The sequence below is a fragment of the Anopheles funestus genome, chromosome 3RL (assembly GCF_943734845.2).
Source record: "Anopheles funestus chromosome 3RL, idAnoFuneDA-416_04, whole genome shotgun sequence".
NCBI lineage: Eukaryota > Metazoa > Arthropoda > Insecta > Diptera > Culicidae > Anopheles > Anopheles funestus.
In genome coordinates, this window is record NC_064599.1 from 40,097,898 (window position 1) to 40,111,252 (window position 13,355).

General features: G+C 39.9%; 1 protein-coding gene across 8 annotated transcripts in view; it reads left to right on the forward strand.

Annotated features, from left to right (window-relative positions):
* Nucleotides 1–10,419, forward strand: part of LOC125768841 (myc box-dependent-interacting protein 1) — a 40,229-nt gene extending 29,810 nt beyond the window's left edge. For 5 of the 8 annotated variants that reach the window (XM_049437040.1, XM_049437041.1, XM_049437039.1 and 2 more), the window contains exons 3-11: nt 2,587–2,722; nt 2,799–2,989; nt 3,059–3,163; nt 3,237–3,489; nt 4,229–4,324; nt 5,750–6,304; nt 6,701–7,060; nt 8,557–8,699; nt 8,782–10,419. In XM_049437040.1, the coding sequence (XP_049292997.1) occupies nt 2,587–2,722; nt 2,799–2,989; nt 3,059–3,163; nt 3,237–3,489; nt 4,229–4,324; nt 5,750–6,304; nt 6,701–7,060; nt 8,557–8,699; nt 8,782–8,862 (1,920 nt within the window). In that variant the 3' untranslated portion in view covers nt 8,863–10,419. The remainder of the gene's footprint in view (nt 1–2,586; nt 2,723–2,798; nt 2,990–3,058; nt 3,164–3,236; nt 3,490–4,228; nt 4,325–5,749; nt 6,305–6,700; nt 7,061–8,556; nt 8,700–8,781) is intronic. The other 3 variants (XM_049437044.1, XM_049437045.1, XM_049437046.1) reach the window with 3 other exon arrangements.
* The last annotated feature ends 2,936 nt before the right edge of the window (nt 10,420–13,355 follow it).

Below are 13,355 nucleotides of genomic sequence, written 5' to 3' on the forward strand. Positions count from 1 at the left end.
GCAAAAAGAAAAAAAAAACACGTACACAACACAAACACAAAGACACCGCAAGACGTAATTGGACAAAAAACATTCAAATAAGCGCCAATATCGGAGAGCGTGGCCAAAGTGTGTTGCGCTGGATTGTTGTTGTTTAATGGCAAACAACATTAAAGCGAGTTAGAGCGCGAGATATGTATACATGTAGCAAACCGTACACATACGAGGGTGGGGTTTTCGTCTAGTGTAGGAGTAATTATTGTGATAGTTCCCACATACACCCCCCCGGTGTGTTCTCTTCCCCATGCGAAATTGCGCAGTCCGTGCCCAATGTTGGTGCCCAATTCGTTGGCGAAATGGCGTCAAACATTGGCGAAAAAAAAAGGCGGCCGGAAATGTAGGTTATCAGCTAAGCCAGGGATAAGATGGTGGTGTGCCGATCGATGATTGCGTGTGTGTGTGTCTGTGTTTGTATATTCCAATTATGTATGCAAATGATTAACCTGAGATGGCGGCTTAGTGTAAAGGAAATATTTCGAAGGAAAGCGCCAATTACAAAGGTTGAGTTTTGAAAGATTATTTCCAATTCTCTAATGTAAGCTGCTTTAATTTAAGTTCAATAACTATGAGCAAAAGCACTGTGACACTTATTTTGACTTTAAAACTATATAGAAAAAATGTACATTTGCACAGGTAAAGCAAATGAAACTCTACAACCGCACCGCGTTCGTCATTAAATATTCGTTAGAGAAATATCGCTTCTAAACGCACTGGAAGGGTCAACTTTCTAACCTGACTGTATGGAACCTATCAACCATTTGGGTGGCTGGGGAATATAAGGAAGTGGGACGGTATTAAGCTAGTTGGTTTATTTTTCAACATCAACATCTCGAATGTGAATTCATCTTTACTGACCACATGTCACTCGGATAGCTTTCCTCACCGTCACATGCAGGTGGCATGTTCACGTGACTACCCGCATCATCATCTGCATTAGATACAGGGAAGCTTCTCTTTAAGCTTCTCTTTACACCCAGCTATCGGTACACAAACACACACACACACAGAATGGGGTTTGAGTTGCCCATTTTGTACGCTGAAGTGCACTTGGCTGCTTGCTGATGGGAAGGTAAACCTTCGTTTGATTAACATACCTCACAAACGACGAATATGGCTGTACGTGAAACGATGTAAAACTCTCTGGGAACTCTCACATGTACTAAGAGACAAGTGTTCAGATCTGGGATCGGATACTGGAGAAGCTTCAGCAATGGGGAAACATTATTGCTAACAAGCGCATATGAGTTTCGCGTGTGTATTAATAAACAAAATTTCTACCCTCAACCTTGGCCATCATGGGTGGTTGTGAGCTTTTTTTTATCATATGCAGTTGTGTGTGAAGCACCCAGGTAGAAACGATCATAAAACAACCCTCCAACAAGCATCACCGGACCGATGCTTTGTCAGTGCTCATTTCTCGCTCATCTGGATATGGGAAGTCACGTGGCTTACCGTGTCCGTACCGTGCCTGTTTATCATGTGATGGATGAGAGTTTTGGAAAGATGGAAATAAAATACAGCGAAACGCCAATTATCCGTGCCGATTGGGGCTCAATCCTGGCCGGATAAGTTGCGAACACGGATAATATGGACATGTCATTTCATTGATAAATATTGGTGTATAATGGGTGGAATTTAGTGTACGGTTTTTATTTTTGTTAGTAGTTCATCGTTACAAATGAAATTAGTATTGTTTGGTCCGTCTTCAAAGAAGCAAACTGTATTTATTCAATTTGATTCACAATTGAAGCCTTTATTATTTACCATCATCGGTTTTGCATTTAATACATGAAATTGTCTTTCGAAACAATCGTTTCCGAAATGCACGGATAATCCGACAACCGAATAATTGACCTTTTTCTTTAGTATTATATGATTATGATAATAATCATAAATGTTTTATAAATGATTGAACTTATTAACAAAAAAGCGATTTTTTTTGTAAATAAAAATTGTGAAGTTTTGCATAAAAATTACACATTAAGCACCCACAACACATAACACACACGCGGGTGCCACCACTCCGCTGCACCTAGAGACTATTAATTTTGCTAGCTAATTTTAGTCGCGACTCAAACCAACTGTCCCATTTTTCTAACCGGCTCGTAAAAGCCGATCCACTTGAAGTATCGTTTCCTTTTTTCTCTCCATCTCTCTCCCGGCGTGACGGAGGCCTCTGTCTCCTAGTGCCGCACACGTGTGTAAGTATTATTTTTCACATAGGACCAGCGGCTTTTTGGTGAAGAATATCGAGTTTGTTAGAATCGTTGTTTGGTTTTTCCTGCGGCCAGGTTTATGCTGGGTTGTAATATTTTTAGCCAGTTCATACCGCTCCGTTTGCAAAACGGTACATACAGATATTTTTTCATGCTTTCTAGTGGTGACATGATTCATGCAATTCTTTTAATGGGACATGCTCACTGCGAAATGAGAAAAACTATTGCCGGACCATTCGTTGTGAATGAAGAAGCATTACATTTTTACGTTTTAACATGGCAAAAAAACATTAACTTACTAATGAAAAATTGATTCCTCTTTCTCACACAGCTCCTACAAAATCTCGGCAAAGTCGATCGGACGGCAGATGAAATTTTCGACGAGCATTTGACAAACTTTAACCGACAGCATACCTGTGCCACTAGGCTGCAGAAAGAATTCAGCAACTACATCCGATGTGTGCGTGGTATGTTTTTGTTTTCCTTTGCTTTGTTTTTGTTCGTTTTTGCTTACTTCCCTTTTTTGGTATTTACCATTCCCAGCCGTACAAAATGCCTCGAAAAGCCTAATGGATGCCATAACCGAAGTATACGAAAGCCAATGGACCGGCTCTGAAGTGCTGTATGGTCAGACCAAAACCATCGATACACAGTACCAGCAGTTTTCGTACAAGCTTGCCGATCAGGTGCTGAAGCAGCTGGACACCTACGCGTTACAGTTTCCGGAAATGAAGGTATAATAAAATATTACAAATTTGTGTAAATAATCTGTACGTAATACAATTATTTGTTTATTATTACAGAAAAAAATCGACAAACGTGGGCGTAAGCTGGTAGACTATGATAGCCAACGGCATTCTTTCCAGAGCCTGCAAGCAAATGCTGCCAAACGCAAGGATGATTTGAAGGTACCGTCAAGTGGACAAACTGCTTCGCCGAGTCGACGATACGAAAATGAACATCTATCATCTTCGATTTTAGGTTACAAGAGGACGCGAACAGCTGGAGGAAGCAAAGAGCACATACGAGGTGTTGAATTCGGAGCTGCACGATGAACTGCCGGCCCTGTACGACTCTAGAATACTGTTCCTGGTAACGAACTTGCAGACGTTGTTCGCATGCGAACAGCAGTTCCACAGCGAAACGTCCAAGGTGTACGCCGACCTGGAAGCGATCGTCGACAAACTGGCCACTGAATCCCAGCGCGGATCTTACACGCTGAAGAAGATCAATGGTAGGTGATTGGTGTGGAACGGCTCACAAGTAAAATGGTTCTAATATTCGCCCTTGGCGTTGTTTTAATTTCTGTGTGACTTTCTTTCAAAGTTAAAGTGACAATACACTCAACAGGCTTGAAAAATAGTGGTTTTCGGATGTATTTCCTAAAGATATGTTTTAACGTATGATAAAACTGGAATACAACTTAACATTTTGGCCTACATTAGGCAACTTCTATCATGATACTTCTTGTCATCGTACGTAAGATTTTTTATATATTTTGAAAAATTGGAAACTAACAATGTCTTGATATAAGAAAATTCGACCTTCGGGTGGAAGGTCACTTTTTTTTGCTTGATTAGAATGGCCAGGCCGTATTAAGTATTATTATACCACGTAGCACGATCGAAATCACTTTTGAAGATAAAGACAAATTCCAAAATGTAAATCGTGCTAATAAACGCTTTTATATCGACTACAGTTATAGATTATTTAAGCATTGATTAGTTATGATTTACATCCATGTTGAAAATATGATTTCAAGAAAATCGTGTTTGAATTGTTGTATTCACTTACGCCCTGTAACTTTGGAATGAAGTGTATGACTAGGTAAAAACCCTTTTTGTGCAGTATGTATCACCTTAACTATTCCAACCATACATACCAACGTAATATATATTATACAACTGTAAACCTGCGGTACGATGTACTGACTATACAAATGTGTTTGTTCTCGTTTTATCCCCGTGTTTTAGCTAACTCGAATCCATCTAGCCCCCAGCAGTCACCAGTGAAAGCGAATTTATCGATCGTGAATAATGTCACTAACGGTTCAGCCAATGCTAACGGACGTGAGTAGAGAGTTGTTTTTTTTTTGTTTTACTGTTCACGTTCACGTGTCCATTTTCACTCGATTATTTACGAAGAAGAACAACAATTCATCGCTTCCTGATGTTCACTTTCATTCCATGCTTCTATCCATTCACGTTCGATCAGCGTCTTTTGTTACAGTACATGGCGCATTATTAGTTATTTTTTACATTTACGATACCTTTCATTGTTCATTAAATGAATCGAATCACATGCCGCATCATCGTAATCAATTCTGGTTGACTAATAACAAACAATCAAACAAATGGCTCTAATACTAAACATACATTGCTCTGATATTTAATGTCGCTTTTTCGCTCTTCTAAACGGTTCGTGGCTCGGTGTTTGACAAAATTTTATCATTCACTGTTCATTTCACAATGTTCCTATCCCTTCCTACCGTTTGTTATTGTTGCTAGATTGTTTAGTCATTGATAAGAGTTGTGCACACGTTTTGATTTTCGCTTTTTGTACAGCTGCCATTTCGTGAACATTGTGTCTGTGTTTTTTTGTTTTTTTTTCTTGTTGATAATATTGCAAACTTGGTTTTCTTTTTATTACAATTGTTTAGAGTCTGTACAGTTTTTTTTACCACAGTATGTTTTAGTATGTTTCTATATACGCCATCGCCGGGTTGTTGTTATGTGTTTTTGTTTTAATTTTTTTATATCTCTATTTTAGATTTTCTATATTTTTCTATATTTTTGTTGCACCGTTGCAACTGCACACACTTTCATATATTTTCTATTGTCTTTGCAAATTGTTTGTTGTTGGTTCAGTTAATTCTTTTGTGTAAATAGTTCTGATATGGTTATTGAAATTGGCACCATCATGTTTCACTTTTGCTTTATTAAAATAAAATAAATACTGCGATGGATTAAAGCATTCGAAAAGAACGATTTACTGTTTGGAATTTTGCTACAAAAGATTGGTAAAATTGCACTAAATTATAAAGTTTTGGTTTGTTGTTGTTTTTTTTTTCTTTGTACAATAGTCGAGCTTATATCTGAACATATAGCTAAAGCATGCGTGTGTGACAATTTGTTTTTTTCTTCTTCTTTTTTCTCTTCCGTGTTTTCTTTCTATATCCTGTCCCCTTTACTCACGCGGGCGTGTTCGTCGTTGGTGTACAACCAACCATTTCCATTTTGGGTCACACCTTGCACTATTCGATCATACCATTGCTGGATATGCGTACGTTTGTGTGCGTGCGCGTATTGTACGTTTGTGTGCGTGTGTATGTGTGTATGTGTGTGCGAATACTTTCATACCTATACTATCCCATACCGTCTACATCCGCCGACACCGATGGAATGATTGCCGATGGTGAAACGGGAAAAAATAAATCGGCAAACACCATATCCTTCGTTTTACTACTAAAACAACCCGCAAAAAAATATCAACAGATACCTCCGCACAAAATGTGCTCCCGTCAGCGAGAACGCCATCGCCCCGACCCGAACAACAGGAAGATGACGAACCGTCCTATCAGAACACGGAAGTGGTAAAGGCTGCTGCTGCCGCTGCTGCGAAAACTCCAACCACGAACGGTACGGCTTCCAGTAGCGCAAAGCAAGAACTGGAACTGAACGGCAATGCGGGCCCATCTGTACCGAAGGAAAATGGCCACCAGGTGCCAGAGGTGGCGACGGAAAGCCCACCATTGGCCACCACAAACGGTACGCTTCATCCTCATCCGCAGTCATCCACTAATCAGCTTCCACAACAATCCGACCAAACGCACAACACGACCGTGAACGGTGGCATCAACACCATCAGCAGTAACGCTCGGATGGTACCAGAAAATGGGGTACCGGAACGAAAACTACCCACGAATGCCACGGTGGCACCAACAACGGATGTAACCGCTGCTGCTGCTGCTGATGCTGTTGCTGCTAGTGCTAATGCCGATGCTGACATTCCAACGCCCGCTACTACCGGCGCAGCTGTTTCACAAACAAGTAATACTAATGTTAATAAGTCATCATCACAGGACACTTAACATGAGCGCATTCACACACACAACCACACAGACATTTGTTTTCTCTCTCTCTCTCTCTCCCTCGATCCATTCAACTAAACTGTTACTAATCGTTACACATCATGCTCACTGTGGATGTTAGCTGTGGTGCCTGGTACGGTTTCCTCACCATTTCACCATCCGCACCATTCACACCATCATCCCCATCATCTTCGATCCCATCAGAACCTTCCACCGGTGTATCAGTGTCGGAACCGTCCCGAACAGTTGGCTTCGGCCGCCACACTCACTGCACCTTCATTGTGTGTTCCATCATCCATCGTAACCATAACCGATCGTCACGTGTACCACCGTTCTACCGTTTTGCCATCCCAAGCTGCCGGATTGCCGGTGCGAATGGACAAGGTAACACAGACACCACCAGCTTACTTACCGGCGACACCGACGATGCTGATGGTGACACCCAAGTCTTCCACAACGCCAATCCCAACATTGCTGGCGGACGCTACTGGTGGTGGTCATGGCAGTAGCAATCTTTCTACCCACCAGCACCAGCACTTACCGTCCTATCACTATCACGCCACTAACGTAACGCTCAACAATCTTAATAACAATACCGGTTACTCTAACACACGATCGCCACTCTTGATCGCACAATATCAACAGCCGCATTTAATCCGTGCTGGTTTAAACAATAACACTCAATCGGGACTTTTTTACGACGTTGTTCCGGTCGGTAAGTGACGGGGAAATTTGGTTGTTTTTTCGCTCGCAAATTTCCTTTGGCAATCCGTTGATTTTTGTTTTATTTTCTCTCTCTTTCTGTGTATGTGTGTTTGGGCGCTCGCTTTTACAGTTGTTATAATCTTTTTTTCTGACCACGTGATTAATTTTGTTGCAATCAGGGTTTTATTTGTTTTTTTTTTTTAATTTGCTTTTACGCTTATTTTAAGACTACTGCTTGTATGTTTTTCTTTACTTAAATAATTTTATCGCTAGCACACAAGTATTGGGTGTTTTCATTTCGATGCAAAAATAGTTAGATACAATTTTTTTTTAATTTTTCAATTCAATTCCTGCCAAACGTCCTTCCTTCATCACCCGGAATCATATCATGATCATATGGTTACCATTATCACCTTGATTCGAACTCGAATTTTACTTGGATAGAATTATGTTTACAGCGGTTTTTTTTCTTACAAGTTCCCTACTACATCTTTATTGTACTTTATGAATAGTTTATAAAGAGTCATTCGTTTGGATCAGTGCAATAAGGTGTCAGTTAAATCAGGAGTCGAATCTGAAAAGATTCATGAATCCTCATTAATGCATGCATGATTCATTAAGGATTGATGAATTCCCAGAATAGAGAATCAATGTCATTCTTTCAGTTCAAATATTAACTAATATGCATGAATCTAAGTCAACTTCATCCTACACTAATCCGTACACGTTCCAGGAATGTTCGTAACGATTGTCAACGCTGCTCATGTGTGTTCATGTTTATTCATTTTTACGTTTCAGAGTACTCTATTTTGAAAAAAAGAAAAAAAAACGACTATAAATTGACATTAATATACAAAATCAACTACGCAGGAACGATCGCTCGCGTTTCTATAAAAAAAAGCAAACCGTTTCGATATCGAAAAATATTTGTTATCTTAATCAATGTATTTTTTATACGATGCTATTCAAATTACAATGCTTTTCTTCAAATAAGTATTTAAAATTTTATGTTTTAAAGTATGAAATACGAGTTTGATCCGCAATACGGCCAGGCCGTTCTTTATGAATAAAAAAAAAACGAGTTTGATAAACACACAACAAATCTTAAGTAAAGACAGATTGAGAGAGCAGTGCAATTTATACGCAGGAATATAAACTACGATTTCATACTTGTAATTTAATGTTTTTGTTCAAGCGGATCAAACTTTTTACTATCCAACCGTTTGTTGTACGACAAGCGTCGAACGTACCTGAAACACCATTGAAACAGCTATTTGTCACCAGAACGACTTTATGATTTTTTTCTGCAATAGTTCATAAGTTAAATAATCAATAATTACGTTCTCCCACGTATGCGTTTGCACATTGTTACTCATAATTAGTAGCAGCCAATCCATTTCCACTTTTCAAGCGTAACTGTTTCCTTTTTTTTATTCTTCTTTGCAATTGCTAGCACCTTAGTTGTACCTCGCTAACACTTGAATTTTTATGTTTCAATTCGCACAGGTGCAACGACAGCGGAACTGCCGCCGGGCGTTTTGTATCGCGTGAAAGCTACGTACAAATATGTGCGGGAAGACGTCGACGAGCTGAGCTTCGAGGTTGGCGATGTCATTAATGTGGTCGAGTATGAAGATCCGGAAGATCAGGTACGTAACACAGCTTGCGCGCTCTTCATTCAGCACAGCACAGCGATACAACAGCTAATGTTTTTCTGTCTATTTTTCGCAGGAGGAAGGATGGTTGATGGGCACGAAGGATGGCACAAATGAAAAGGGCATGTTCCCGGCCAACTTTACCAGGCCACTGTAATGCAGCCGAGCACCCGTTGGGTCGGTCGGACTCGGATTAGTTAGCAGCGTTTTAACCTTCGATCCCGTAACCGTAATTCTTTCCGATCTGAGTCCAAAACAGTGGCCAGCTGATTATCTGCACACTCTCCCAATCTCCCAGAGCCAACACAAGCATGAGTGCCAATCCCCGGATCGCGTACTTCCTCCGTTAGGCATTTGAAAATTAGCAGGTCCACTCAAACACACATACACACTGTTTGTCGTTTTAATCGTTCTTGTAGCATAGGAAAAAGGCTTCTCATTTGTTCCATAAAACAGGCGAAGGAAATGTCCTCTCTCCATCCCCTACCACCCCGAAATCCCGATAGCCGGTTAGACATTCGTGATTTGACAATGTCAAAAGCGGAAAACGAGAAGCGTGCGCGAGAGAGCAAGAGTGAGAGAACAAAAAAAGGGAATAGATAGTCACATCCCAGCTCAGAAGTTCATTTTTGGAGGGTTAATTTACTTCACGTTTCAGTAGCGTAATGTGTGTTGACGTTGTAGCGTATTTTATTGGCGAAAAGCGAAACAGCGCCGGGATTGCTGCAAACAGGCATACACACGCACCACACCACAAACCACGTGGTTAGTAGTAGTGTATGTCTCTATATGAGAAACACTAATTGGTAGTAACAGCACCGTTTTTGTTTTGTTTTATTTTTTACGATCGAGAGAATGATGCAGAAACATCTGAGAAAAGGTGTTTTTCCTGCCCATCGCGGTAGGGTGATCGTACTGCATTACTATTAACAGTTCTAAAAAAAAAACTAATGCGACTACTAACCGTTTCTGCGGGGTGTGTCACCGTACGTGCGCGAGTCATCATCTAATCATTATTATCATCAATCGTGTTGCATCATGATCACGGAACATGCAACAATTGTCACGATCGATTGCATAGGAACTGCAAACTAATGAATAACGTGTGCCTTTTTTTATTAAACAACAACAAACAAAGGAAGAAGCTAACGTACTGGTTCGGAAGCAAAAAAAAACATACACACACACACAAACACAAACACACGCAAAAATTGGGCAACTAACGAATGTATTCTTTTGTTTTTGTTTTAAGTAAGCTGTTATCATCTCGTTATTTTATGTTATTAAATTACATTGTTAACGCAGTTGCTTCCATTCTTTCTTTTGTTTGTTTGATTGTATGCATCATTTATCTCCTTCTTTGCTGCAACAAGGGCGTATTTCCGTCTTTTAACAGATAGTTTTTTTTTGTTTATTATTATTATCTTTTTTTTTTGGGAAGATATATTTCATGTGCATTGCATGCAAAATAAATCCAACTGTTACATCCTAACAAGTGAATACGATCGGTACGGAAAGAATTGTACTGCATGGTTTGGTCAGGATGTTGTACACCAAGAGGTTTTCGTTTTGTGTATTTATGGTAGTAGAAGGCGAAAGGTTAGATGAATGGTAGTAGCGTATACCATCTACTCGATGAACCGCTACTGGCAGTTAGAGACGTAAGCGATGAACACATTATCGAGAGAAAGAAATAAATCATTTTGTTTGCGAACATTTGCAGTATCTGGTTATCTTTGTGTGGTGCATAACAAACCGAACGATTAGACTCCTTTGTTAACAGATAGGTAAGCCCTTGAAAGACGAAAGATTTACAAAACAAATGTCTATAACAATCTTATCGCATTAACAAACAATCTGGAAAAATGTGGAATTCTAGTGATCAAATGTATTTTTTATTCTGAAAAAAATAGAAGTGATATACAGTGAAGCGCCGGTCGATTATCCGGGTACCTTTTATCAGGCTGTCCCATTATCCGTGCATCTCGAAAATGACAGTTTCAAAGGCGAATTGACACTGCAAACCGGTGATGACAATAAATAAAAGCCTCAATAGGAAATGATACAATTGACTCAAGTTCAACCAAATAGAACGGATTTAGTTTGCAAAGTGCAGCAAAGAATTTTAACATTTAGCTTTGGAAAAAAAAATCCAACCATTACACACTAAACACTAATATTTATCAATAAAAAGAGTTGTGCCTATTATCCGCGATATTCGCTTATCCGGCAGGGGCCGAGTCCCGATGAGCACGGAAAATCGGCGTTCCACTGTACACTGGGGCACATATAACTGCGTATCAACTAATGAATTTACCCTTGATTGTTTTTGCGGCGGCCCAGTAGTATAGATTTGTTCGACAAATTTGTAGCAAATTTGTAACAAATCTATACTTGGGTAAATATAGATTTGTTCGACTTTTTGTTCGACATAAGTAGTACGTCTATGAACGGACTCGTAATGTGTGTATACCGCTGTTAAGGCGATTTTTTAAATAAAAGATTAGCAAAAATTATAATTGTCCACAATCTGACATAATGTGACATGAGAAGCGTAGAATGATTTCGTCACGTAAAACGCTTGAAATGGTAAACAAACAGTGTTAAAATGATCGGTCCAACGACACTGGTATAGATGGTAGTGGCGCCAGTCTCTACACGACAGGAGGATCAAATACCAGCATAACCTAGTGCGCAGGACTGACTATCCTGCTACGAGTTAAGAAAGCCTATGAAAGCCAGTAATAGCAGGCCAGAAACTTTTGAGACTGTAGTGCCACAAATGAAGCAGAAATTGGGTTTTTTTTTCAAGTCAATGTATTGTGGTCAAAATTGGAATAGCAACCGAAGAAAAAATCCTGTGAATAATATCATATTCATATGAAAACCTCGTTAATTGGCACTCGACTAAAAGTCTTGTGGCGGTTCCTCCATTGGCCTTCCACACACCGAGCCAAACATCTTTCTTAGCATCTTCTTCTCGAACGCGGATAAGAGGATTCTTCACTTTTCGACAGAGTCCATATCTCAGAGGCGTATGTGAGTACTGGAACTATATAATCCCAGTTTTATATAATCCCAGCTTCGATCGTCACAACAGGTGTTTTGAGTGGAAAAGTTTACACAAGCTTTAGTAAGGCCGGTCGATAGCCAGCAGCCTAGCGCTTATCTCAACATCAATGTTTATAGGGTACGGCCTACTACGCGATACAGAAATGGGAATGACAGGGGATAAGGCTGGCCGTTGGACAAGCCGAACTGACAGAACCTTAGGAAGGAGGGAAAAAGGGAACAAGAAGCCGAACTGACCGAACCTTGGGGAGAAAGGTGGGAACAAGATTGGTCGTTGGACAAGCCGAACTGACCGAACCTTGGGGAGAAAGGTGGGAGTGACAAAAATACACCGGAGAACGCTAATGAATATCTGAGGTTTGCTACCCGTCAAGGACACACAACAGATTCAAAAGCTGGGTGATTTATGGATTTGTTAAAATCCCAATCGTTTATCGAACTGCCGAGTCACCCCACCAGCCATAGCGCTGTTCTTATAGCGATGTCAAACTGCCTTTTCTAAAGCTCCGTAGCCTTTAGGTAGGCAGTTTGAACCTTTAGGTAGGCAGGACACGGCACCTAGTGCTTTTATTGCATACCTCGCAGGCGTTTACTCCTAGCGTTACACATTTAACATTGAACAGATTGGTTGGATAGATTATTGGATTTTAGGAGAACAAATGTAATCGTCGGTGACTTCAATATTGATTGGCTAAATATTGAAAAATCTGCCAAGTTAAAAAGCTTGATGGATTCAGTAAATATGAAACAAAAAGTAACTGAGGTCACACGTATTGCTAGACAGAGCATAACATTGATCGATCACGTTTATAGTAGCACGGACTTTATCAAAGTCGCTACTGATCCGTTACTAAGATAACAGATCATGAAACTCTTGTTTTAAATATAAACGATGAACGCTGTGAGACAGTTCAACGAAAAGTAAAATGCTGGAATAGGTACTCGAAACATGCTCTTTGCATCAATGTGTCAGAAGGCCTTCAGCAGGAAGCTGCTGACTTGTTACGGAATACATTGAAAAATGCAATGAACGCCTTGGTAGAAGAGAAGATTATCGTAACAAGAGAGACTAGTAAACTGTATACTTTGGATCTTGCACGTGCTAAACGGAAAAGAGACAAGGCATACAAGCTATTTATTAGAACAAACTTGGCTGACGATTGGTGTGACTATACTAGGTTTAGGAATACATACAGCAGGAGTCTCAAAACAACACGTAGGGAGTACTTTTGTAATGAGATATCTAAGCACGAAGGTAACACTAAAGAGCTCTGGAAAGTACTAAAATGTATGATTAAACCAGGTCAGTCACGCGTTTCTGTTGTTAGATTTGATAATTTGGTTGAATCGGATGATTCCATTATAAGTAACAAGTTTAACTTGCTTTTTGTAAGCAGTGTTTTAAATATAAATGATAAAAATATTTCTGTCGGCGAGCCTGATTATTTGTTGAGAGCTAAAATATCAGGTCACCAATTCAGGTTTCAGAAGATCACACTTGAGAAGTTCAAAACGATTTGTTTCGACCTGACTGAAACGGCAGGTATAGGGAATGTGAATTCTTACACAATTCAGGAC